General features: G+C 42.1%; 2 protein-coding genes across 2 annotated transcripts in view; both read right to left on the bottom strand.

Annotated features, from left to right (window-relative positions):
• The window catches only part of snx29 (sorting nexin 29), a 169,009-nt gene extending 144,951 nt beyond the window's left edge, over window positions 1–24,058 (bottom strand). The window contains exons 1-13 of the mRNA XM_083993820.1: window positions 23,653–24,058; window positions 22,266–22,330; window positions 21,171–21,223; window positions 20,067–20,191; window positions 17,675–17,855; window positions 17,491–17,561; window positions 15,303–15,563; window positions 12,717–13,119; window positions 11,213–11,325; window positions 10,789–10,885; window positions 10,568–10,650; window positions 3,147–3,210; window positions 2,307–2,435 (exon numbers count right to left, since the gene is read on the bottom strand). Coding sequence (XP_083849946.1) covers window positions 2,307–2,435; window positions 3,147–3,210; window positions 10,568–10,650; window positions 10,789–10,885; window positions 11,213–11,325; window positions 12,717–13,119; window positions 15,303–15,563; window positions 17,491–17,561; window positions 17,675–17,855; window positions 20,067–20,191; window positions 21,171–21,223; window positions 22,266–22,330; window positions 23,653–23,659 — 1,652 coding nt within the window. The 5' untranslated portion in view covers window positions 23,660–24,058. The remainder of the gene's footprint in view (window positions 1–2,306; window positions 2,436–3,146; window positions 3,211–10,567; window positions 10,651–10,788; window positions 10,886–11,212; window positions 11,326–12,716; window positions 13,120–15,302; window positions 15,564–17,490; window positions 17,562–17,674; window positions 17,856–20,066; window positions 20,192–21,170; window positions 21,224–22,265; window positions 22,331–23,652) is intronic.
• Window positions 24,059–25,958: 1,900 nt separating this feature from the next.
• LOC311002311 (transmembrane protein 238-like) lies at window positions 25,959–27,459 on the bottom strand. Its single transcript, XM_083993640.1, has one exon. The coding sequence runs from the start codon at window positions 27,224–27,226 to the stop codon at window positions 26,741–26,743; it is 486 nt and encodes a 161-aa protein (XP_083849766.1). The 5' UTR covers window positions 27,227–27,459; the 3' UTR covers window positions 25,959–26,740.
• Between the last annotated feature and the right edge of the window lie 227 nt (window positions 27,460–27,686).

Raw genomic sequence — 27,686 nt, 5'->3', positions numbered from 1 at the left:
GAAGTTGTTGTTAACGATGACCGTCATTAAAGGGATAGTTCACCCAAAATTGAAATTTCACTCATTATCTACTCACCCTCATGTCGACTAAGGGCTGGGAGAAGTTTCAGAGTCCTCCGTGGCTTCTCTGAGTTACAGGGGGTCTCGGCGTAGCAGTGCATGTCCATATAACGGTTGCAAATGGATACCAACTGTCTTCGTAACAAAAAGACACACCAAAAAACATCCAAATACCTCCATGCTGCTCGTCTGTAATGTCCGTCTTGTATTGAACCCCCGAAATGCAAAATTGTCCCGAAAAAAATTAAATAAGTCTATTTTTCAAGCTTGTTTTGTAGCGGAAGCTTCTCGAAGCTCCTCTTCCTGCTTCGTCACATTTGGACGAACTGGGAAGAGGACAGACCCTGGTTCGTCCAAATGTGACGAAGCAGGAAGAGGAGCTTCCGCTACAAACAAGCTTGAAAAATAGACTTATTTAATTTTTTTCGGGACAATTTCGCATTTCGGGGCTTCAATACAAGACGGACATTACATACAAGCAGCATGGAGGTATTTGGATGTTTTTTGGTGTGTTACGAAGACAGTTGGTATCCATTTGCAACCGTCATATGGACATGCACTGCTACGCCGAGACCCCCTGTAACTCAGAGAAGCCACGGATAACTCTGAAACTTCTCCCAGCCCTTAGTCGACATGAGGGTGAGTAGATAATGAGTGAAATTTCAATTTTGTGTAAACTATCCCTTTAATGTGATTAGGTTTCCTATTGTAACGGGGTGGAACAGGGGGAAAGGTCGACAGAGATGGGCCAGGTGGCCGTAGAATTAAAGCAGGAAGCAGCCATTATCTACAGGTTACAGGTTAATGGTGAGTGCCGGTGACCCAGTCATTACAGTGTCAGGCGATTACATTTCTGGCTTTAAAAAAAAAAAAGTTTTTCCTGCACTCTGGAATATTTTCCTCCCACCTGCATCGTCCTGTTACTTTTCAGATGAAGATTGAGGAAACGACATCTGCAGCATCTTGTCCTTCAGCCTGGACCTACTGGACATCAGGTGTGCCACCTCCTTTCTTCTCATCTCTCTGATGTGTCACATTTCTTTTCAGTGACATTTATATTATTGTTTGCCGAGAGATGTGCCAGGAAACTGTCAATGTTGTAATTTCTTGGTCGTAGATTGACAGTAATGGCTACATCGTGAAACGTCATGTTTTAGCTATGAAAACACAGACAGAGGGTGATTTGTCTGGAGTTTAAACCTCTGAAGGGAAATATATATTGGCAACACTTTCAGTCATAAGTGGGTCTGCTCCGTTTTCTGTGAAAGACCTGTGGATTATGAAGCCCTGTGTTCCCTTTGATATGTTTTTTCAAAAATGAACCTTTTCTCCTCCTTATTGACTCAGCCGCTAATTATTTCAACTACTTAATTGACTATTTGGTCTATAATAGTGAAAATATCAGTTATGGTGGCATTTCAAAATCCTTTTTTATCCAACTCATGTATTATCATATAATCTTTTTGTGTACAAAGGGTTTAGTGCTGGGAGATGTGCTGCGCTGTTTGTGGGCTGGGATTTGTATATGTATGTTTATTTAAATGTATATGCACATTTTGTTGTTATTATGTGTATTTTTGTTTTAATATGGTGGATTTGTTTGTGTTGAAGTTGGATGTCTTTGTATGATGTTTGACATTAGAAATTAAATAAAAACTTAAATCAACAAAAAAAACATTTTTTATCTGACTTGCAGTCCAACACCCACAGTTATTTAGTTTACTTAAATATAAGACAAAGAACAGAAGGTAACCCTTTAATTTACAAGCTGTTAATTACGTGATGATGTCAAGAAATAGCCTAGAAAAAATAATGTAATGTCGTGTTTTTCATAAAGGCAAAAAGTTACATATGCTTTTCATGCTTTGAATTTTTTGGGAAAGGCCAGATTTTTCTCCACCAAGTCCTTAGTTGCAATTGACCGTTATTTCTGTCCTATTTCTATGCAATCAATTGTTATTTCTTGGCTATATTTCTCAACATAACTATGAAATTAACCGTTATTTCTGGACATTTTGATGCAATCAATTGTTATTTCTTGGCTATTTCTTGAAATGATCACGTAATTAACTGCCTGTGAATGAAAGGGTTACCGAAACAGCAGCGAATGGTGAAAACCTCAGAAGCCGGATAGCGTCAGTCTAGCATGATAACGGCTTATCAAACCCTGCGGCCCTGAACTGGGCTAAAAATATTGACCAGACTGCATGAAGAAATGATCACGTGCGTGTCCAGCTGCCTCTCACCTGGCCAGAGCCTGGACCTTGGCTGTGTGTCTCTCCTCCAGCTCTGCCAGCTTCTTCTTCAGCTGATCCGTGTCCTGCCTCAGGCCCGCTGAGTGCTCCATCTCCCCGTCCAGCAGACAGCGCAGAGACCTGACGGACACACACACACACACACACACACAACGTACATGACTGCTTTCTGCAACTAAAGTTACATTCAGGTGATGCATATATCTGCTCTGCTGCACTAAATGTTGACATTGTGGTGATGTTTGGATCATAAACAGTAGATTGGATAAACATTATTAAGCTTCCTTAATTGCTATAATAACCGAGTAGCTGACTCTCGTTCGGCTCTGGTATAAAACATTGAACACACATCTGTGACTGCATCGCTGTTGATTTAATGCCGCGACTGCAAATCACAGTGGAACATAAAAATCTCGACGCTGCTTGGCAGAAGACTCGCATTAATTATGATTGATCACAAAGATGTGTACGCGTAAATACTGAGTTTTCTGGCCATTCTAACAGCAGATTATTGAGCTATGCTTTGCAGTTTGCTCCACGATCAATTCCAGCAGCTGTTAAACGAGTGTAAATCACAGCCTCTGGTGGCTTTTGTGTGAAAAACCAAAACACACGCACACACAAAAAAATAATAATCATAACTGTCTCCCGCCTCAAATTCAGCACCGAACTGCCTCTCGTCTCAGGATGAGAAGAAAACAAGCTGACACCATTCTTAAAGAAAGGTCATTCGATATCTATGTGTGTAGTGTATGTATGTGTGTGTTTGTGTGTTTGTGTGTGTTGGGGGATTTGGGAGCAGCAGATAAGGAAGGATAGATCCCGACGTACGTGTTTTGTTCCTCCAGCTCGTCCTTTCTGTTCATCATGGCTACGATGGCCTGACGCAGCTCCACTGCAGAGGAGAGGGAGAGAGAGAGAGAGACCAGAGTTGAGACATCTGCACTAAATCCGCCCTCACATCTCATAAAGCACACACACAAACACTACACACAGCAATATGCATAAACTAATAACCTTCAGTTTTTGAAAATGTAGAAATAACAAAATCCCACTTTCACTCCCCATTCGCTGGATTAATGCTGCACTTTTCCTCCATCCCTGAGATGAACTGCTTTGATAAAATTAGGTTTTACTTTTTTTTTCCCACAGACAGAAGTTATATATCAGACTAACAGAGAGCAGGGTCTTTATTGCTAAATCATACTTTTATGCTAGCGCCTATAAAACACTGAAGAAAGAAAGTAATGTGAGATAAATGTAGAGGTGGATAACATTCGCATGACACTAGAGTGGTAAGAAAAAGCAAATGATCCCTATAGAATATGCGTTAATGTATACTCTTGTCAAATGGTCAAACACTTATCAAGTTGCAATTGTATTGAAAAGGTCAATCAAACACTCTTTGTGCAGGTTAAAGGGATAGTTCAACAAATTGGCCCATTGCCATAATCCCTATAGTTTTACAACTATTTCTCGTAACGTTCCGTTATTATCTCTTAGCGTGGTGAATGTGCAGGTCACAACTTGTCCACGAGAGCATTTTGGTTGTTGGATTGTGTATTTGATGAGTTTGATGAGGGAAACCAAGAAATCCCATTAGCCTCCATAGCGTAGCTCTGAGCAGCTCGCGGCTCTGCTCCGCCATTCTAAAAATAGCTTGCACCGACAATTAAAGGTAATGAACCTACTCCTAAGACTATATATAGACTATATGGCAATGGGCCAATTTGCCAAAATGTTGAACTATCCCTTTAAACAAAGCGTGTGAGGGTAAAGAAGAACAGAAGCTGAGCTGAAGTGAAGTCAGGAGTTGTTAAAGTCCAGTCAGGGAGAGAAGATCAGAGGTGTGAGTTAGAGACACTCTGACTTATTTTGAGTTTGCTATTCACAAGACGTGTCTGCTGATGTGAACCACGCTTTGCAAAAAATAGATCCCAGACACTTATAATCAAGAGTTGTTGATTAGCATAAAGCTGGGAGGGATTACAAAGTCATCTCAGGGAGTCTAAATATTCATCAGTCCACAAAGTGTCTCTAAAAGGAATCACTGGAGCTGGTTAACATCACTAATCACAAGTCTGTCATATGCAAATCATGGCGGAGGAGTGCGTCCATGGCAGGACACCACAGAGGAAGGTGATCCTCTAAAAAAAAAAAAAATACTATTGACTGATAGGCCACCACATGGACTTAAATGAAATCAGAAAATCTACCTTAATGAAACGGAGAGGCTGTGACACTGAAGCAGCTCTGTGGGAAGAACGGTTCAAAATACCTTAACTCTGTGCAGGTCTGACCTGAAGGTTGTTTCCATAGTAACTGTTTGTGTTTCCTTGTGCACATTAGGTTTGTCTATACTTGTGATTTGATGATCAGGTTTGACTTTATAACCAATTCATGGAAACCAGGTTGAACCAAGGGGTTCAACACATTTTTTTCTTTGTATATGAATAAAATATGTGCATTTCAAAGACAGAAGAACCTGCTTTTGTCTTTATTTCATTAAAGGAGACATATTATGCCCCCTTTCCACAAATTAAAATAGTTCCCAGGTGTCTTAAAGACATGTCTGTGACATGCTTTGGTCAAAATCCCCCAAGGATCAAACATCACAGCTCTTTTCATCCTCTCAAAACAGCCCTGTTCAGAACGGCTGGTTTCAGTGCCTGTCCCTTTAAATGCAAATGAACCACTGCTCGCCCCGCCCCTTCTACCGGTCCCAGGTCACCTACCTACCGGTTATTCAAATTTGAAACCTAGTTAGATCACTGGAAGACAACTGAGGGAACAGCTCATAAAACCACGTGGATTTCAACCTCGGTAGCCAGCACATTACAGATTTTTTTTGTTAATTCTCACATTTTGGGGGCCGGAAGGCAAGACAAACACCCAAATATACGTTAAAGAGCCTTCAAAAAGTGATATTTACATAATATGTCCTCCTACACTTTGAAATGTGCATGGCTTAAAGTTACTTCACTTGGATGTTTGGCCTTCGCATTTCACTTTTCCAATGATGCATTATCGTTTTCACGTTCATTTGCTGGAAGTTGAGTTTCTCTGTGATCACTGAGTTTTAGACGTGAACCAACATGCACATGCACTGATAATGGATCAGTGAAGCAGGAGACATCACGCACCCTGGTGTTACAAATGTTTCTGGATATTTCCATGAAGGGAGGTGGAGTAGATGTAAGAATTTTCCATCATGTAATTTTGTGGAATAACTGCATCAGAGTATTGGTAAATATCTTTAAACATGTCTGGAGGGGATCTTTAAATATATATATACGTATATATATATTTATTTTTTTTACATCATGAATGGAATGAAATTGTGAGGGCGAAGTCCTCAAAGTTTGATTTTCTTCTCAGTGTGTTATCCAGAGATCATTAATCTCCCATTCACTAGAATCACCTACAGTTAGTGCTGAGACAGGTCGTCAAACAGCCAAGGACAATCAATAAATGACTCAACTAATTCTTTAGAATAAAAATGATGATTCCAGCCGCAAGCAATGAAAACTCTCTTCTTTTCTTTTTTTTGTGTTTTCAAAATTACACATTGAGACATTTTGGTTTCAGGCTATTGATTGAATATTGCATTAAAAAAAACTATTTGTCAATGTCCAACCTTGGCCATGAGGAAGTATTGAAATACTGATTTCAACAATTTAACAATTGTTAATGGGCACAGCAGCAACACACAGTATGGATAATTCACGATATCGATAGCAGAAACTTTAGTCTAAAACTCTTATTCCTAATTTGGGATCATTGAGTAGAACTGCTCCAGCTGCTGACTGATGTTGAGCTCCACTCTGATGTTCAGGACAGATGCTGATACAGTGACTCATCTTCTTAGTTCTGGTTGTGGGGGTGCACACCCAAGAAGACCACAAATTTCCCAAAATAACAAGCACGAGACAAGGAGTTAATCTACTCTGCACTTTGAATTCCTCGATTCGCACACACACACAGACCACATCTCCATTCTCATAACTAATGTAGGGTGTCAATGTAGCCCCAGACACAAGTAGGTCTCCTCCAGCCCCGAGGTAAGTGCCTGACTGGGGGGGGGGAGGAGGAGGAGGAGAGTGATGAAGAGCACAACACGGGAGCAGAAAAAGAGTAAAGTCTATTATCTCCACTGCTCCATTCTCCACATCAGCAGGCCAGAAATAAATGTGACCTTTAGTCCGACCACGCGTTCACAGCGGGTGCCACAGACGAGCCATTAGGGACTTCAGTGGAGCCAGACGCCCCTCTGTCCTCAAAGAGGGGACACGGACAAATTACAGCACAAGTGTGAGAGTGGAGAATGTATATATGCACCTCTGCTGGGAAAAGTGTAAAAAAAAAAAAAAAAAACTGTATATACTGTGCATGAGTGCATGTGTAAAGTGTGTGCGTCTGTGTGTGTGTCCACCGGAAACCTGCCTTGCTCTTGCTCAATTGTTCCAATAATAGAGGCATTAGCAGAGAGCAAGGCCATGTAATCGAGGTGCCTTGTGAATTATAGACTCCATACTCTCCAATCAATGACTGCGCAGCCTCAGACGCTGTCACATGTGGACGGAGATCAGCGTGGGAGAGCTTGTGCTGCTACACACAGCTTCACATCCAGACTGATTTGGATTCATTTGTGTGTATGTGTGTGTTTTGCAAAGGCCTAATCAAGAAAGGAGCACACCCTGTCATCAGCTGTTTTTTTTTTGTTGTTGTTTTTTTTAAATTCTTCAGCACTACATATGCTTTAATGATATACTGCTCATTTTTCAATTCATACAACGTGTCATTACTCACTTCAGATTGCTGGATTAATCAACGGGCTCAAGTGATTTAGTATTATTCACCCATAAAGAGACTAATTCCAACAAAATTGTCGAAATTGAAGCAGCAGGGGTTGAAATATGTTGATTTTCACTCGTTAATATTCATCAAACTCCAAAAAAAGAAGAAACCAAGATGCCTCGTAACGCTCTGTTATTATCTCATAGCGTGGTGGTGAATGTGCAGGTCACAACTTGTCCACCAGAGTGTTTTGGTTGTTGGATTGTGTATTTGATGAGTTTGATGAGGGAAACCAATAAATCCCATTAGCCTGCGTAGCGTAGCTCTGAGCAGCTTGCGGCTCTGCTCCGCCGTTCTAATTGCACTGACAATTAAAGGTAATGAACCTACTTCTTAAACTATAGGAATTATGGCAATGGGCCAATTTGCCAAAATGTTGAACTATCCCTTTAAACAAAGTGTGTGAGGGTAAAGAAGAACAGAAGCTGAGCTGAAGTGAAGTCAGGAGTTGTTTAAACTCCAAAAAAAGAAGAAACCAAGATGCTCAATTTCCCATAATGCTGCAGAAAGTGTTTTTCACAAGACCCTCAGTGTCTCCTATCTGACCTCTTCTTTCAACCCTCTCACCCTCAGATCGAAGTTTACGATATCTTTTTCGTCTTCCTTGAACCAAAGCAGAGGAAAGGATATCATATCGCTGAATTTGCATTTGGCCTTCGCTTTTCACTTTTCCAATGATGCATTATCGTTTTCACGTTCATTTGCTGGAAGTTGAGTTTCCCTGTGATCACTGAGTTTTAGATGTGAACCAACATGCACACGCACTGATAATGGACTGATCAGTGAAGCAGGAGACATCACGCACCCTGGATATTTCCATGAAGGGAGGTGGAGTAGATGTAAGAATTTTCCATCATGTAATTTTGTGGAATAACTGCATCAGAGTATTGGTAAATATCTTTAAACATGTCTGGAGGGGATCTTTAAATATATATATAGATATATATATATATATTTTTTTTTTTACATTATGAATGGAATGAAATTGTGAGGGCAAAGTCCTCAAAGTTTGATTTTCTTCTCAGTGTGTTATCCAGAGATCATTAATCTCCCATTCACTAGAATCACCTACAGTTAGTGCTGAGACAGGTCGTCAAACAGCCAAGGACAATCAATAAATGACTCAACTAATTCTTTAGAATAAAAATGATGATTCCAGCCGCTAGCAATGAAAACTCTCTTCTTTTCTTTTTTTGTGTTTTCAAAATTACACATTGAGACATTTTGGTTTCAGGCTATTGATTGAATATTGCATTAAAAAAAAACTATTTGTCAATGTCCAACCTTGGCCATGAGGAAGTATTGAAATTGAAAAAGCGGAGGAAGAGATATCGCTGATGACATCACTATGACATCACCAGGGTTATTTTTTTGTGAACTTTACAAAAGCTCCCTCCAGAGCCACACAAGACATTACATAACTGTTTTCACCGAGTGAGCGTTACTCATCCCGATGAGTAGTGAACATCATATAGACCTGCTGCAGCGCCGCTTTAAATTTGGCCTCTGAAGCTACAAGTCGTGAGCAAAGTGAGATGAGAAACATTGTTCTGCCTTTTTGTCGTCTTAGAGAATCAGCGCATCATGAATTTCTAACCTGAGTTCTCTCTAAGAACTCATCCAGGACTCTGGTTTACTACGTTTGAACGACTTGGTGCAACCCCCTGGAGAAATGCAGGCTGTACTTGTTGCTGTGGGTTTTAGGTGAGTGGGCGGGGAGAGCAAACCAGTGAGAATGAGAGGCTTTTTTGTCAGTCGAGAAAAAAAAAAAGTCACCGTCTCCCATTCAAAATGCAAAAATGTGTTTTGGCTGCGTTGGTTTCCGGTCTATTGAGCCGACAGTAGGTGTAGAAATTTGTGCCTCTGCCTCCGTCGTGATGGATCGCTCTGAATGTGATCGCTGGATGTCAGAGCGTGTGGAGAAGAAGCTCGTTGCTGTGTGATTTTAAAGCCACAGGCATCAAAAAACAGTGGACTTGTCTTAATCAGAGCCTGACCCCCGACTGAGGTCAGATGTTGTATACGTTTCTAAGGCCTCGTGTGACTCTGCACCGTGACGACTCGTCTCTCTCTGCCCGCCCGGCCGCTTTTAGATCACCAGCTCTCTGCGTGACCCCGTGACCTCCTCTTATCAAGAGCTAATAGACTGGACAGTGGCTCAATCCCTGCAGTTACAGGTGACTGGGCTCACACACACACACACATGTGCACAGAGAATTCAAGAATCAAACATCCATCACTGGGAGCGACTAAAGGGACTGAGCTCTGATTTGCTGCAGGGCACCGAGCAGAAAAAAAAACACAAAATGCTCATCAAATGTTTCATGAATCTCAAATGTCTGAAATTGCATAGCTGACGTACTTTATAAGAATTCACAGTCTGATTTTCCTCTAAGGAAAAATCCTTTAAAGGGGCAGAGAGGGAATGTGTGTGTGTAAAGTACAGTAACATGTGCAGACACTGGACCAACAGTGCCACCTGGTGGATCGTGGGCTATGATGGAAGAATAACAGGAGCAATCTCTTTGCTCGGGGGCGTCGCTCACTGCAATTAGATGACTTTTAACAGCAAGGACAAGACAAAAACACTCAGAGTAGACAGGTTTGATTCCATTTACAACAGCTGGGGCGACATTTCCAAACAAGGATTTATTACAGTCACTAACTTTGGGAATGAACTGAGATAAGAGAATCTGATAAAACCCTCCAGAGGAAGTGGGGATTCAACTCAACTATTGTGTTTAAACTGACTTGTTTGTATGCATGAATTTATTCATATTTACTTGACCTGTAGAGACTTGTGCTCCACTGCACCACAGATTTAATCAGTCACTAACTTTAACTTGCAGTATTTTTGTTTATATGGAGCTAAACAGCCTCAAACCTTTTTTTTTTTTGAGGATTAATAGTGTTTAGGAGAGCCTTGATTTTTATGCTAATTTGAAGAAAACTTCAGAAGTGATTTATGCTGACCCCACTGGCAGATTCCTTTTTTTTTTTTTTTTTGAAATCAGCAAATTTTACTAGTTCACAGAGAGAGCGGCTGCTGTTCTTACTATCAGGGGAGATTTTTGCAGAGCATGACTGATGCTCCTGTTAGTGCAGGTTTTATCTGAAGTCTCAGAGTGTCTCCTGAGAGGCCGGAGGGAGGCTAATGAATCCTTTAGATTGGAACAGTTCGAATCCTCACATGTTTTTTTTAGTTTTTTTTTACCATAGCCATCAGTCGTCAGGAATGAAATCCACCTTGTTGTTAGCTTATAAAGCTGGTTCACATGGTTAGATTCATTCCACAGAACAGGTTTGAGAACAACCCAAACAAGAAGAGCAAAGGAAGCTATATAATGGAGATGGAGAGAGAGAGAGAGAGAGACAGGAAAAGGAGAAACACTCACCGACTGTCATGGACTCTGGCAGACCAGATGTCGGCAGGACACTGGAGAGCGGAGTGGGCTGAGCCGGTGGACTGGACTCCATACTGCAACACGTGGAAAGAGGAATCGGGTATTTTTGAATCTCTGTGTCATCATATTTGTGACTGTACCTGACAAACATTTATTCCCCTGCCCTGCAAATAACTCCCATGACAACGCATCGCTCCCCATGTGAAGCTTACTTGAACGTCAGCTCTGATCTGCTGCTCCCACAGTTTCCCACCAGCTCTGTTGACTCACACTGGGCAGGAAACGCGGCCGTGTCCTCCACAGAGCTCACTGAAACAAAATGGAAGTGAAAGTGAAGGTAGACGGAGCAGTAGACAGAGAAAGTCCCTACATTTCATCTGATAGATAACTGATCTCCACACACACACAGCAGCTGCTGCCGGCAGTCAAACAGAGTCAACTGTGAACAGTGACAGTACAGCAGTAGGAAATGGGAGAGCAGTGATGCAGCGTGAGTGAGCGCAGTGAAGAGATTTAAAAACTAGTTTGATATGAGGAAGCGTTTTTTTGATTTGCTTCTGTCTTCCTTGTATAGGTGCAGGAATGCGGATGACGTGTGTGTGTATGTGTGTGTGTGTGTGTGTGTGTGTGTGGTACCTGGCTGAGGGTCTGCGGGGTTGAGGGGGATGAGGATGTCTGAGCTGCTGTGGTTGGTCATGACCTGTAGAGGGCTCCAGGTGGACACGCTGGACAGACTCCCCACCACCACCCTGCAACAGGAGACGTTCAATCACAGTCAGTTTGTTCAGCAGGTCTGTTAAATCACTGTGTTTCTGCTCCACTCTGCCTCAGCTGCACAACACAACACAGCCCACAGTCTGTTGTGTAGGTGGGTCAAAAGTCTGACACAGGAAGTTGAATGCTGGACTACAATCAGTGAGTCTGGCTGTGGACTAAAACTTTTAAATGTGTTTACATTTTGCTAAAATCATTAAAGGCATTTATAAATCTATTCTTGGACTTTTGCCTACATATTTGTGTTTACACATGTGTAGAAACCACAGCCGATATGGCCTGCGTTCTCTGGACGTTATACAGATGCAGGTCCCAAAAGTGAGAACGGAAGTGGGCAAAAGGGCTTTTAAATTTTCTGCCCCGAACGATGTGCAGAAGGACTTGAAACTGACACATCTTTTAACTCTGGGGGAATTCAAGTCGATTATAATAGACAGAGAATTGAGCTCAATCGGACTGTGTGATTGCATTGTTTAATCATGTTTTCCTGAAATGTGTGATTGTATTTTATTTGTGTCTTGTGTGTTGTGCAACTGATCTGCTTGTGTGCTGCCGTCTTGGAAAAGAGGTTTTAAATCTCAATGAGTTTTTACCTGGTTAAATAAAGGATATTGGATATTGATTTATTGAATTATCTGTTAGCAGGGACATGTTGATGCATGTAAAAATGACTGACACTGGGTTATTTCGATACTGAAGAAAACTTAAAAACTTAGCAATGTGGAGCATCTTTTACTTATTTGTGTTTTATGTTATAAATAAATGACCTGAAGTCTATTTCTGTTGTACCATACGAAACAGCATACAGGTCTTTTGTTTTTTAAGTATTTATTTATTTTTTGTTGTTGTTTGCTCATACCTCTGTTAAGGAGTTGTATGTCACTTTTTTTCTTTCTTTCTTTCTTTCAGGGCAAATAAAAAATAAATACATAAATGACATGAAGAAAGTAAGAAATCATGATTTGATTGAAATAGTGCAACTTGCATTGTGCCTTGGCAATTATGGTCGTCAAGATTATCTTGATTGTCATAAATTAAACATACGGTAAACTCCTTTTGAAAGGAGCTATATAAATTAGAGTTATTGTCATTATTATCATTATTATAATTATTGTTCATTAGTATTATTTTTTCATTTGGCCAGCTGAAGTGCTTCCTACTTTTTAGTGCAGCTATGGCGTTGATTCAGGCTCTGAATGCCTTTGTTTTCTGATAAAAAGGTTTTTATGTTCTGTTACACAGCAGCAGGAGCCTCTAATTAAATTTTTTTTTCCATCATCTCCTTTTGAATTTCTCCAGTGTTTACTGGGCGACCTTGAGCTCATATTCATTTCTGCACATATTCAGCTGCGGTCCTCTGACTCACTGCTCTGAGCTGATCCTCTCCTCCTCCTGGGTTTGTGCTCTGGGTTTGTACATCTCCTCCTCTTCCTCCTCCTCCTCGTTGTCTATGCTCTTACTGTCGGGCAAAGGAGGTGTAGTCATGGGAGGCGTACGCGATGCGTGGGGCGACCCCACCCAGCTGACGATGCCCGGCTCAGCCAGACCGTTCTGGGCCGGCGACTGGGAGAAGGCCGGCTCCAGGGGGTCTATCCCTTCCTCCACGCTGCTCTGAGCAGGAGCTGTGTGACTCTTCCTCATCACGCCCATCTTCTGGGAGTCCTCCTCCCCCTCCTCCTCATCCTCCGCCCCTCCATCCAGATCATCATCAAAGGAAATGATGTTGGTGATCTTCTTTTTCCTGCGGCGCTCTTTCCTCAGCCCCGAGTCTGGGTTGGAGAAAGATGAAATAAAGAGTGAACAAAAAGCTCAATCTCGCCCCAAAATTAAGTGAAACTTAAATTAATTCAGTACTTTTCGCCCTCTCCAGACTGGCTCCCTCTAAATGTTCATATAAAGTTTAGTAACGGTGACATCAGCATCTAAAGTTTATTTCAATTATACCTCTAAAAGTGCTTTTCTGTGGTTCATCTCTTTTCCTTTTCGGAGCCAAAAAGCCTGGCTGTGCATCAGCAAGTCGACCATTGAATAATCTGAATGGCTCTTCCCACTTTAAGGAGCTGGGGGCACCAAGACGAGGTGGTGCCCCACGAATTTAATTTGCATTCATTTCAGTAGAAAGTTTTAGCGGCGCACAGTTAGAATTTAAAAGCTTGTTCATTTCACTGAGAAAACTGGCCAGAAAACGGTGTGATGTTTTCCCTGATGGGACGGACCGGGGCAGAGAGCTAAACCAGGTCAAATAAGGAGGCTGAAATCTGGGAGTGTATTCACTTCATGGGGGATTTTGATCAGTGCTGCAGATGCATTGTGTCGCATCCACTCGAATGCACTTGTTATACCAGTGCATTCATTAAGCATGCTTAAACTGATCCATCTGTTGTTGTGCTGTTTGTGTTGATTCTGGGATAAATTTGTGTCACAAACACATTTTCAAAGAGTAAAGAACAATATTCTGTTTGAATGAAATAAAGCGTGTGTCTGTCCGATCAGTTTCATTTGAGAATCAGAGGATCAGGACATCCACCCATCAGCCATCATATTATAACAGGTGATTGGTGTTAATGTTGTGACTGATCTGTGTAGTAAAATAACAGAAACTACAAATTAAGTTTCAGATCAAACTACTGATGATTCAGGATGAACACACAATGAACCACAACAATAAACCTGTCACCACCAAGCCTAAAACAGTTAAAACCCTGCTGCGACTGAATGGTGAATAATTCACTTTGTTAAATGGACAAATCAACAGTTACACCTTACAACATAGTAAAATAATCCCAAATTAAAGGCGCCATGGCATGATTTTTTTTTTCATGCTTGGGAAGGTCTTGGGGTCACGTAGCCTATATACTGTCCCATGCATCAAACTGGTCATAAACGGAGAAATGCACACCGCCCGTTTGTAGAAACTCTCCCTTTAAAGGGGAACTATGCAAGTCTGGTCGCTTTTCCGTTGTTTTGGTTGCACTCCTCTCAGCCATGTGCATTTGTTTACAATGAAGCAGGCGAAAAATCAATAAATGGAGGGTGGATAATGTTACGACGTGTGTGTTTATGTAGTCTTAACCGTCATAAACAAAAGATTACAGGTTACGGACCATGTTTGTGTCACGGTGCGGAAGAAACGAGAGCTGGGACACCGGGGCGGCGACCGAGTAACTACATGTTGCAAGGTTGGTTTTCAGCCATGAGACGCCAGGTGGAAGGCAGAGAGCCTCCGTTCTCACTTGTAACAAGTCACATGTCATGTAGTTAACTATCACAACTACTCCGGAGCTTTTTAATTAAGGTAAATGTAGCATAGCCACAGGAGAAATCCTGCTTAGTTCCTCTTTAAGATGAGCGGATAGCACTTCCTCCTTTATGTGATGTCACACACAAGGCAACTCCGCCCACCTCCACCAGCTGGCCCGCCTCCACTGTACCTTTCATTCTGCGTAGTAGGAGTAGGTGAGCCGACAAGATGTCAGCGTTGTTGTGCGGTAGATGGATGCAAGGAGGGTTACGTGTCGTTGCACAGTTTGCCCAAAGACAAAGCCTTTAGAGAACGGTGGCTTTTGTTTATTTTTAGTTGGGTTGCGCAGGATTTTAGTCCGAATCTGCTCGTCTGTTCAGCTCATTTCACAGCTGACTCCTTTACCAACTTGGCAAAATACAATGCTGGCTTTGCGAAGAAATTGCTGATATACCGTGTCTATGTCTACAAAGTTTATTTCAATCAAATGTTAGATTTTTGCTGTTGGTGCATGAATTGGCCAAAAGACCTAGATTATATAATCTGTGAAAGAAAGAAAGCTTCATAATCTGCAGAAGAACAGCATTTGGACAAAAGTTGAAACGGCACAAATACAAACAACAGTAATTTCCTTTTTCTCTGTCATAGTGCTGTATTGTTGATTATTCTGTTGCAGAACATGAAGTCATATTAAATGCGTCTGTTTCCTACCAGCAGAGGTGCTGCGTGGGACGACAGGTAGTGGGTCTGAGGCTCCGTCCACTCGGGGGGTGAAGCCGGGCACCACGGCCGTGGCGGTGCTGATCTCCCGCAGCAGGCTGCTGACGCCCTGAGCCGACTCCTTCCACAGGCTGCCGATGCCCTGGGTCGACTCCTTGAGGAGGTCTGAGACGGACGGAGCTCCACCCCGCGTCACCCCTCCGTTCAGGTCAGTGTTGTCGATGTTGATGGCAAACAGGATGGAGTTCAGGCCTGAGTGCAGCACAGAGAGAGAGAGAGAGAGAGAGAAAGAGAGGGAGGCAAAGTATAATTCATCACAGATCAGGAACTTCAGCAAAGTGCTTGGTGAGCAGTTCTGGGCTCACACAATGAAAGAGGGAAAACTAAGATGAACCCAGGCGATCTGACCGTGTGTGAAAACAGAGGAAAGGCTCTGGCACAAGATCAATGGTGAATATTCTTAATATTTTTGAGTTTGTGCTCATCCAAGTTGTGCTCATCAATAGTTACGAAGCAAGAGACATTAAGATTCATAAGGCGTTCAAGTTTTCAGTAAACCCAGCCATGCTTCACTAGAAAAGTGCAAAGTCAGTTAAGTCACTGCCTTTACAGCAGCTCCATCGGAGAAAAGCAGCTTTAAATTTCATTCAGACTAGAAGAACAGTAGAACTGTTTGGGTGGATTAAAAAAAAATGTAGTCACAAGTTTCTCGTTTTGGTTTTAGATCCTCAAAAGACGGGGTTTCCCTGTGCATGGTGGTCTGTCGAGGATCAGACTGTCAGACTCTTTATACTTTATTCCAACAGGCTTGACTCAGTTTCAGCTGCATTTTACCAACTACTGCTACTGTTACCATACTGACATGCTAACATACTAACATGTTAACACACAAGTAACACCATCTTATCGTGCTAACTGGAACTGAACTGCTTCAACTATCACCATTATGATGCAAGATGATGATATTGTAATGTAAGTTACATGTGAATTAGGCATATATTTTGTTATTCTATCAAGCTAAACATTAAAATCCTGCCATGCTAGCAATGCATACAATTTAATTATATTACATAAATAATTAATAATTATTAGCATATTAATATCAATGTTAATGTTGGCACAGTGGTACAACAAGATTCAAGATTCAAGATGTCTTTATTGTCACTGTACAATTGTACGAACACTGTTTCAGCAATAAGGTTGTGGGTTAGAGTTTTATGGTTTCACTCCAGGTTCATTACACTAATGTAGACATTCCATTACCTGTAGCATTAGCATTGTAACTCAGTCTTCACATGCCTTAATCAGTCATCCATCGACCGCCTTCAACTTGTCCAAAATGCAGCTGCCAGACTACTCACAAGGTCAAAAAAATCCTGCCACATCACACCCATACTTGCCACTCTGCACTGGTCCTTTTCAGAATTCAGTTCAAGGTGCTGCTACACACTTATAAAGCCCTCCACGGTCACGCCCCCAGTTAAATCTGCAACCTCATTTACCACCACACCCCCAGCCGGTCCCTGAGATCATCTGACCAGGGTCTCCTGTCAGTCCCCCGGACCCGGCTAAAAACAAAGGGGGACCGGTCTTTTGGGGCAGTGGCCCCTAGGTTGTGGAATGCGCTCCCACCCGAGTACGCGTATTATGATGAGTGCTATAAAAATAAAGTTTTACTTACTTACATGGCTTAAAAAGGATAGTTCAACATTTTGGCAAATTGGCCCATTGCCATAATCCCTATAGTCATAGCAGTAGGTTGGTTACCTTTAATTGTCGGTGCAAGCTATTTTTAGAACAGCGGAGCAGAGCCGCGAGCTGCTCAGAGCTACGCTACGGAGGCTCATGGGATTTCTTGGTTTCCCTCATCAAACTCATCAAATACACAATCCAACAACTCCAGAACACTCTTGTGGACAAGTTGTGACCTGCACATTCACATAAATACAGAGACTGCTTGCTGAGAAACTCTCCCTGAAGGCAACACGCATCAGCAGTTTTGCATGAATTAACCTCGAAAACAACTCTGTCTCGTAGCGTTCCGTTATTATCTCATAGCGTGGTGAATTTTTTTGAGAGCTACAACTAAACCTACATGGTGCAGTGCATGTTCTACCAAATGATCCACCAGCGTGCCCCCATTTACCTACAATAACCCAGTCTTACAGCACACACTCACCTGCAGCCATGGTGGGGAGCATACTCGCTCTCTCCTCATCCAGAATAAAAGCCCAGTCTTCATAGTAAGTTCTGAGAAAAAAGAGGCAACAGTTGAGGTAACGCTCTCCAGTTGGAGAACAGATGCAAAACGTTGAATGCATTTTCTTTTAATGTGAAAATACACACACACACTCGGTACTGACCCTAGACGTGGGCGGTCAGCCAGCAGCGTGTGCAGGTAGCGCTCCAGCGAGTGCTCATTGAGGGCGCAGCGCAGCCATGCACGACCCCGGCCCAGCTCTGAGGAAATCTGCCGGAGCGAGTAGAAGCGCTGGAGCTCGTGGCGGTTCAGATGCTCCTTCACATAGAACCAGAAAGTCAACTCTGGAAAGAGACGGAGCAGAAGGTGAAGAGGAGTGACAAGAGAGCGAGGACAAAATTAAGATATGGAAAAGGAGGGAAGGAATGGAATAGGGAAAGAGGGATGATGAAGAGTTAAAGGAGCAAGGTGCAGAGAAAAAGAGGCAAAGGTGGAAAGAATTAGTTCTATTCTATCTCAGCTGCAAAACAACTATCATTGCGTTACACAACAGGTTTAAAGGATCAGTGATGCAAAACACCTCTGGAGTCTCAAGAGTCAGCACATCTTCACTCTCTCATTAACAAATATCAACCACTCCCACCTGACTTCCTCTTCCACCTCTCCCCGTAGTCTCACTGACCTCAGAACTCACATCATGTGTGTCTGTTTGTTTCCTGTCAAGTTTTCTATGCAGCGGTACAGTAACCAGTAGGAAGGAGAGGCTTTCTCGCAATCAGCATATAACCTCAAAATGATGTGAGCTATTTCTGGCTTTGAGGTCTTGGCTTCATTAATGAGCTTGAAATCCATGAGTTCAGCCACAATCCTTTCTTGTAATTGACTGTGAAATACAGGAAATGTCAGATATGCTAATGGATATGGGGTGGTAGCCATTACGCAAGTCATGCACCACCCCCCACCCCCAGCCCCCTCTCTCAACGTGGGATTAATAACCACAAGGTTCTTCAATATGACAGAGTAGAAACAATTTAGTAAAATGTGAAACTAATGTCTCTCAAGCAGCTGAATGCTTTCAGTGATTTGTAACGGCTGCAAATAAAACTTTCCGCTCCGTTCGCTTCCCTGACGTAACGTATACAGCACTGATCCCCAGTCAGCGCACATCTGTATTTGTCAGTGTGGGTGTGTTTGGTGGTGAGAAGCAGCTCAGCTATGATGAGATAAATTATAATTTGTTTTTGTTTTTAAATCCACACTTTTTTTGATATTATGTAACCTACAGGTTATTGAAGTTTCTAATGGTATATTTGTGTTTATTTTCTGTATTGTTGTCATTATTTTGAGTCTGATGTAGAGGATTTATATCCTGTATCGGATGTATTTTCATTAAATTTCATTAAATTAATGGCAGAAAAAGGTTAAAAAAAAAAAAAAAATACATAAGTACATAAAATTATAATTAGCTAAAGGTAATAGATAAACAGAACAGTTGGCCAAACATAATGCAATGCATAAACATCTGTAATATGTAGGCTAGCTAAAAGTAAGAGAGAGGACTTTTCAGCCAGTTGAATTAAAATACATAAAAATACTGGTTAAAGAATAAATGGTGGAAAAAAATGTATAAACTATAAAAAGTAATGAGTTTAAGTAATGACTATAGAATTAAAGCATCAAGGTCATGCTGCTGTGTTGTTAAATACACATTTTAGCATTTTAAATAACATCCAGTTTGATTTACATGTTTGTTAAAATAATGGGCTATGTTGATGACCAAAAAACTGGTTGGGAGCCACAACCACAAAGCTGCAACTCTCGGCAGCGACAAATACAAACAACATGAGGCTTCTTAGTCGGATTAGGACTGTCTGGAACGATTCTGTTTGAACAAAATGAGCAAATAACAGGGTTTGAAAATGCTTTTTGTCTGAGAACATTAAGGATCAGAGGAGGAGAACCTCCAGATATAACACTGTGTGTTGTATATGCTGTCTTCATGTTCCAAATACATATTAGTTATATATGACACAACCCAAGTTGTTTTAGCGTTCCCCTATCACATCAACTTATTATACCAGATGTGTTTTGTATTTTGTGCCAACCGTCACTTCATGTCCCAGTAGTTGAAAGCGCCATAGGCTGTTTGAGATCCTGACTGGAATTCAAAATAAACCTCTGTGGGTTTAAACAGTGCTTGGATACACAACATGTATTTATAATGACAAACTAACTGAGATAATTCAGCTTGTGTATTTTTGAGCAGAGCAAAGTCACAGCATGCGTCCTGCCCACTGAGACAGGGAAAAAAACACTCACCACTATGGACTGTTACTCTTATCTGTATTCTGACCATCAGCCAGGTGTGTGTGTGTGTGTTTCCCACTGACACATCTACATCCTCCAACGCCTTCATGACTTTCAGAAAACACAGGCCCGGCAGCCACTTCCTCTGATCTCTCTTTTCCAAGGTAAACACTGGAGGCTAATGTCACGTCTCTGCCCTGATTTCCAGGTTCAGACCGTGTCTCCTCAGCCTGTGGGAGGGATCTTACCTGCTTCAGTCTTGCTGCTGAAGCCTGCGGCCTGCTTGAGAGCGGCGGCGGTGAGGGCCAGACCTCTGCTTTTCCTCAGGCCGTGCTGCAGCACCGCTTCGAACTGGGCGCACAGACAGATCACTCTGCACAAAGACAAAAACAAAGACAAGATTACTGTGGTTTAACTACATGTACAGTGGTATGAAGGAGCATAGTACACCACTTTGATGAAATTTGAAACTCCACTAGATGGATAATGGATGGATAGATGGATGGATAACACGTGATTAATGGATAGATAACACATCATTGTAAAATTATGTAGTTTCACATGGGAAATGTCCGTTTTCTGATCCATTATCGGTCTTTTGCTGGCTACAAGGTGGAAGTGCTTCAGTCTTGAATGGTAATTAATGCTCAGAAGCTGAAGTTACAACCTGAATATGAGCTGTAAAAAGAAGAGGATATGAAATTTTGATGATGATGATGATGGATGATGAGGCCAGATGAAATTAAAGCTGGAAGCTCATTTTTCATACATAAACGTACATATTTCAAGTTAAAAAAGCTTTCTTATTGCTTCTATGCAATAAAATGTGTAGATCTCAGATATTTAAAAAAAAAAAAAAAAAGAAAGAAAAGAAATCTTGGGTTGAAGAGGAGTTGTGTTAAGGGATGATTTGTTTTATATGATTAATAATTATATATTATTAATTATTACTAATATCCACTGGGGGTGTTGGTAATAATATTAATTTTAAATTAAATTAGAATTATAGATGTATTAATAGATAAGTAAGAAAGAGGTAGGGTTATATAAGTTTTACTTGTTGTTTTTAATTTTATTTTCTTATGTTCGAAATAAATTCATTCATTCATTTATTGATTAAAAAAAAGTTTGATTTTGAGATAGTTTTGTTGTGAAGGAAGGGATGATCAAGCTGAGTGTGTTGCCAGGTCACTGCATAGAAGAGGCTGGAGGAACAGCGGAGCACTACAGCATCAAGTGACCTGGATTCAAACACGTAAACCAAACAACGTCCTGTTTGCTGAGCAGACACATACACACATACAGTAGCCTACAACAAAAGGGTCTGTGGGTTAACAGGCAGCTTCTCTTACCTGCTGTCTGAGTCTGTAGCAATCTCCTTTCTTCCTCCAAAGCGAATTTGGCACTGCAAAGATATGAAAGGAATGATAATGGCTTCCCAAGAAACACTTCTTTTCTCCAAACCGCACTCCAGAGCGCAGCGAGCACATTGCTTACATTTCAATCGGCCTTGATCGCTCCAGCGGCCACAAAGACGGACACTGTACTTTGTCGATGCTCTGAACCGATGAAGATTTTGTACAATAGCACAAACCCAGCAGGTTGTTAACTGCACCAGCGGCTAAAGTCCTGATTATGACCAGATAAAATGAACTGCAGACAATCAATTTAAGACTAAATAAACGCAGGCTTTGATGCCACTAGCAACAATTGCAGGGCTGTGGATTTGTTTACACTCAGATAAATGAAAGCCGTCTCACAAGCCTCTGGGAAAACCTGAGCAGAGATCACTTGAAGAAATGTTACAGAACTCAGCATGAGACAGAGGTTTGCATCATGCAGGTTTAGGATTATTAAATATCTCCGATGTGCATTCAGTTTTGGTTTTTACTCTCTAAATCTCATACAAACACAGACTAGCCCTGATACTTTGTATTAACTTCCCACTTTCTCTTTCCCTCTTCACACAGCAGAGGACATAAAACCATAAAAACATGTCTGCCGTGACTGTTTTCCTTTGCTCTACTGTTAAGCACATTTCACAGAATATGACTTCTTTATTTTCTAATATCTGCCAGACATGATAAACAGTGGCCAGTTTTACTTCTTCTTATGGTGTTTTAGTGCGTTGGTGTTAGGGTTAGCAGGTGAGGGAACTAAAATTGTCAGTTTCCTTTTTCCAGAGAAAAACGTCACGTCACTACAGACGCTTGATGTTTTTAATACGACTTGTGATACTGACGTCTTGACCATAAAACGCAGTATCAGCGTAATGGAAGTCTCTGTGTGTTCATCTCTAAACAAGTGTTTGAACTGAAGAGCAGAAAGATTGAGACAGATGTGAATATAAAGTCAAATCAATACATATTTGCGTCTTCTTTTCTCCCATCGAGCTGCTGTACAACATTTTGGCGACCGGCCCCGTGCAGTTTTTAATGGTGACTCACTTGTTTGACAGCATCCAGCAGCCTCTCCAGGAGGTGTTGTCTCTTGGTATCACTCTGCTGAGTGCCTGCAGGAGGGACAACAAGCAAAGGAAACAACCCCGTTATACAGTTGGATGACAGATTAGGAACATAACTAGAAGATTGACTCGATTTCTCAATACTGGAGGAAGGAAATTCACTTTGACTGAAGTCCTGAGCTATCACAGTCAGCGTGACAAAAACAGTTACTACAATACATCAATGATGACATTAGGAGCCATGTTGTTATAGTGTTAGAGTATTCCTGTAACACAGCTCAAGGCTTTCTCTTTTTCTCATAATGCTTTTACATTAACTCTCAATGATTGATGATGACAGTTGAATTTAGAGCTGAAATGACTCAGTGCTTTATTGACCAGCAGAAAAATACAATCTCTATTATATTATTATTGTCTAGTTTATTGTTTATACAGTAATCAGTGATTAGGAGTGTAATAATGAACAGAAGCTGCAGTTCTTATTGTGATATTTTTTTTAGTTTTTAGGTCTAAATGTGAGTTATTACAACTCAATGTGAAACTTGCGCCATTATATCTCACGAACCTGGAGTGAAAGTGTAGGCCTACTGTCACAGCTTTGTACACATGGATGCTGTTTTCATTTATATTTCCATTTTCATACCATTATTTGAAAATTTACCAGTAATAGACATATTTTTTTATACTTTGTGCAGTTTGTTCTTCTTCATATCCTGCCTTATTTTTTTTATCAGTTGTACAGTGTGCCTCTTTTTTGTTTATTTCTACGGTAGTATAAGAATATCTATATCTATCTATTTATGAGTATGGGACTTCTTACTCAGGCGTTTATAGTCTGCAGCTCTGGGTTTTATAGTTGCTCAAACCACAGCAGTCGCTTTATAACTTGTCCCCACTGCTCTTCTATAACCTCATGATCACTTACAGCCTCAGTAAAGACACTGTTGATCGTTTAACCTGCCACTTGGACACTAAACCGATCAGCTGTTTTGCAGCTTGTCTGTCACAGAGGCTGTGAAGTGAACAGTGTGTGGTTCTGTGGCGGGGCAGGATGTCAGGCACTGGATGTAATTTGCATGGAGAGCGTGCAGTTTTAAAAGCTCAGAAAGTGCAATTTGAATGATGTTGATTTTCCCTGGAGCAGGAGTAAAGTTGATCCAGTGATTCACCAAGGTGTGAAAACTGCAGCTGTGCAGTCAGCTGGATGTTAACAGTGGGGAACTAGTGTCCTTAGCTGTGAACAAGTCAGCAGAAACCACTGACTGTCTGAACACAAGTGACTGAGTCTCCTCTTGCAGGCATGATGAGACATTTTTAAGCTTTTAGAATTGAATGAAAGACAGAAATAACAATGAAACAACAGCACTCACCGTTCATTCTGACAGCTGAGCTGCGGTGGCAGTGACATCCAAGCTAAACAGATGAACGCAGGTGTGATTCATCCCTTCCTATGGCTTTAATTCACCAGAAGCTCCACCGAGCCCTGCACCGGACCCATGCTGCCCCTGTAGCCGAGCCGGACCCACCCTACGGCGGCGTGGACACTGACAGTCACTCGGTGAAGGCAAAGGCCTGCCGGGGAGCCGCCGGGGCTGCGAGTCTACCGCTCTCTGACATGTGAGAGTTGCATGGAGGAAAACATGCAGGAAAAAACCGTCCAAACACAAAAACCCGGAATGTGAAAGCAGAGGTGCGGAAGCTCTTGTGTGAAGTGTGTGTGGGGTTGGCAGAGCAGAGAAGTCAAAGTGTTTTCAGTTTGGAGCCTGTGACACTGCGAAAAAGAGAAACGGAGTAGCCGACTGAGCAGTGTCAAGGTCACGTGACAAAACATACAGCTGTCATATGACGCGAAATGCGGAGTGGGAGTTGTAGTCTTTAGTGAGAGGGCTGTGAAACTACAACAGGATTGTTTTCACAGACAAAAAAGTGGAGGTGTGGAGGTTTTTAAAAACAAACACTTAAACTCTGTGAAGACTGAACCATCAACATGGATAAAAAGGAAAAATGTGTCACTTTTCTGTAGGCTAAACATAAGACATATTTTTATGTAGTTAATCAGACTCAGAAGTTGAATAACTTTATTGATCCTTAAAGCCAAAACCTCTCTTGGGTTAGTTGTTGAGCTCCTCAAGTGCAGGTCCCAGGAAAACCAAAAGGATACTTCTACAGTGAAACAATGCTTGGAAAAACAACTTTGAAGGCTTCATCTACAGATGGACCCCCAGCGAAGGAGCACCTACTGACCGGTGGTGGGTCACCTCTTTTCAATGTAAGACCACATCTTTTTATTTTATGCCAAATGCTAAGAAATAATTTTTCATAACCCCAAAAGGTGTTTTCAGTTTGAAATTAGTGTTAAATTATTGCAACTATAGTGAATCTGTTTTATTGTTATTATCATAACTGAAAATACTTTTCCTCTCTAATATTAATCTCTATGTTTTCTCCCTCTTACTGTGACTCCTGAGCTGCTGCCGTTCACTGAGGACAAGCTTCTGACTGGAAGAAAAATTAATGTAGGATATATCTTTAATAGTATAGTATATTTCACACAAACTGTTGAATTTTCATAATATATACGTATACATAATATCACTTGTTAATTAATTCAATGTCTGTCTCTCTAACCATTTTTTATTACTCTGTCTCTCACTGCATCACCTGAGCTGCAACTAGTAAGACCACTGTCTGTGCTCTGTCCTTTTTTCTTCACCATGTGCACATCAGACCTCAGACAAAAGCTGTCACCCCCAGAAGTTCTGCGATGATACAGTCATTGTGGGGTGTGTATCGCAGGGGAATCATCTGGAGTACAGGGAGGTCATCACCATTTTTTGTCGGCTGGTGAGCTCTGAACCATCTGCACATCAGCCCCGGCAAATGAGGTGGTGATCAACTTCTGCAGGAAGTCGCCTTACACTGCACCGGTAAATATCCAGAGTTTGGACATTGAGATCGTGGAGGGGTACAAATAGGGTGTTGGACAGAAGGGTCAGCTGAGAAGACTAAGGTTCTTCGTAGCGTGCAGGACACTGCTACGGCTCTTTTATGACTCTGCCATCCTGGATGCAGTGGTCTGCTGGAGCAGTGGAAGCTCAGAGAGAGGGACAGGAAGAGACTCAACAAGCTGGTCAGACGGGTCAGCTCTGTCCTGGACTGTTCCCTGGACTCCATCGAGGATGTGGGTGAGCGGAGGACGCTGGCCAAGCTGACATCGATCTCGGACAACCCCTCTCAGCCCCTGCATCAGACTGTGGGAGACCTAAGCAGCTCCTTCTGCAACAGACGGTGCAAACAACTTTGCAAGATCAGCACCTCTGACTCTCATCTCTGCGACACGGCAACACAAACGCACCCTATAACCCATAATCTTGTGTTTATGACAGACAAGACTACACAGATACACACATCGTAATGCGTATATGATAGCTATATAACCTTATCCACCACTACATGGATTGATTTCTCGCCGGCTTCGTTGACATCAAATGCACATGGCCAGGAGGAGGGTTAGCAAAACAGCAGAAAAGCGACCAGACTTGAATAGTTATAATCTTTAAATAAATAACAAAAATAACAAAATAGAAAATAGTCATTCGCAGTTAAACAGTGTGTTGTCCTTCTCTGTATTGTACTGTTTAGCTGAAGGAAATTATTTACCATCCAGCCCTAAATGTCCTGTAATCTCCAGATCGTAATGTGAGATAAAGCTGTGAATCATCAGCAAAGAGGTGAGAGGAGATCGTAAGAGTTTGTGATGATGTTTTCATGAGGGAAAACAACAGAGCACAACAGTCTCCACGATGGACCCAGTAGGTGACAGAGGAAAAAGAAAACTGTGCAAACTGTGCCTCAAAAAAAGTCACCATTACTGTACTTAGTTTTCAGAAAAGGAAGATTTATTTATATGTCTCTGAAATGTCTGCATGCACATCTTCCTGCACTAGTGACACCCACAAGTAATGCAAAAGCCCATTATGGCTTATGGTTTCCAAGTGCATTCATAATACATTATTTACCACAATGACAAACTTGAAACCCTCAGGAGCTTTTCAGTGAAGTCAGACACAGCTGACTTACAGTGGAGGTTTCTGAAGTTTTAATTGACTATTATAATAAAAATAAATATAAGCAAAACCCGCTGCACTCTGCTGCAAGTCTATGAATCAACAAAACATGACTTATTACAAAAAGAGTGACAGATTAGAAAGCTGTGGTCTCTGATTCAGTGTCATTTGCAACACTCACACACATAGAGCGTGCAAAGTTGACCTCTTATCAGCCAGATAAGACCATGTGGATCTTATCTAGATAAGATCTTAATGTTGTCTAATCATTACCGGCACATGTTTGCAGATCAAACATAGATTCCCTTCAAACAGCATAAACAGACGAGCAAATGAAGCAAATGTAAATATCCAAGTTCAGTGTCTCTCAGTGTCATTTCCATGGATGAGTTCATATTGACAGTGTCTCTCTCACTAGTTCTTTGGACGAGGAGGCAAAGCTGGGGTCATAGATAGTGGAGAGTGACACATCTGTACCAGTGTTTGAAGATCTGTTGTTGTTGCTGTTGGACCTGCCGCTCTTTCTGAAAGAGTTCCTGATGCCGCTGGAGACGCGGTTGGACACTCGCCTCACCACCCGGCTCAGCCCCCTGTTCTTCAGCTTGATCAGGCCCACGTCGTCCTCCAGCTCCTCGGGGGGGACGTCGATGTTGCCCGAGTACCAGAACACCCACCAGATCAGGCTGAGGAAGATGATGATGGCCCCGGCGTAGATGAACAAGTCGTGTATGACCAGCCCTCCGAACACCCCGACCAACATGATGAAGACGCCGAGTACGTCGTGGGCCACTGCGAACCAGAAGGAGCACTTGCAGCGACCCACTCCCTCGTACCTCCTCTCCACCACCGGCTCTACTACCAGCACAGATGTTGACATGGTGGCAGTGGAGATCACCTCCAAAAAATCCAGATGTGGAAAAGCAGCAGCAGGTGGTGCAGGCGGCAGCTGGACGGCGAATGACAGTCAGAAACACATGAAACAATCCATCGGCAGTGACACTGGTCAAAGTGCAATGTACACGAGTGGTTATCAGCACCAACAACACAAGGTTCATGACTTCACCGGACGTTTCATGGGAAACCGTTGCATCACAGCTGAGCTCACAGAAATAACTTTCACCTTAGACATTTACATGGTCTGAGTGTAATGTTTCCTCCTCTGCTTCTCCTTCAGCACAGGGATCCACACCAGCCCCATCACCACAAACATCAGCCCTATGGACACGCAGGCCGAGGCCACGGAGCGGGGCGCTTCGGTCGCCCCCAGTGACCGGAGCAGGAAGAGGAGCCCGCCTGCAGCAGACATCAGAGATCCCATCACCATCACTATGATGGGC

Source organism: Trachurus trachurus (assembly GCF_905171665.1).
Source record: "Trachurus trachurus genome assembly, chromosome: 19".
Taxonomy (NCBI): domain Eukaryota; kingdom Metazoa; phylum Chordata; class Actinopteri; order Carangiformes; family Carangidae; genus Trachurus; species Trachurus trachurus.
This window is presented reverse-complemented; position numbering and strand designations above follow the sequence as displayed.

Excerpts from the sequence above, each read along its gene's own strand:
- LOC311002311 (XM_083993640.1), bottom strand. The coding sequence starts at position 27,226 with ATGTCAACATCTGTGCTGGTAGTAGAGCCGGTGGTGGAGAGGAGGTAC.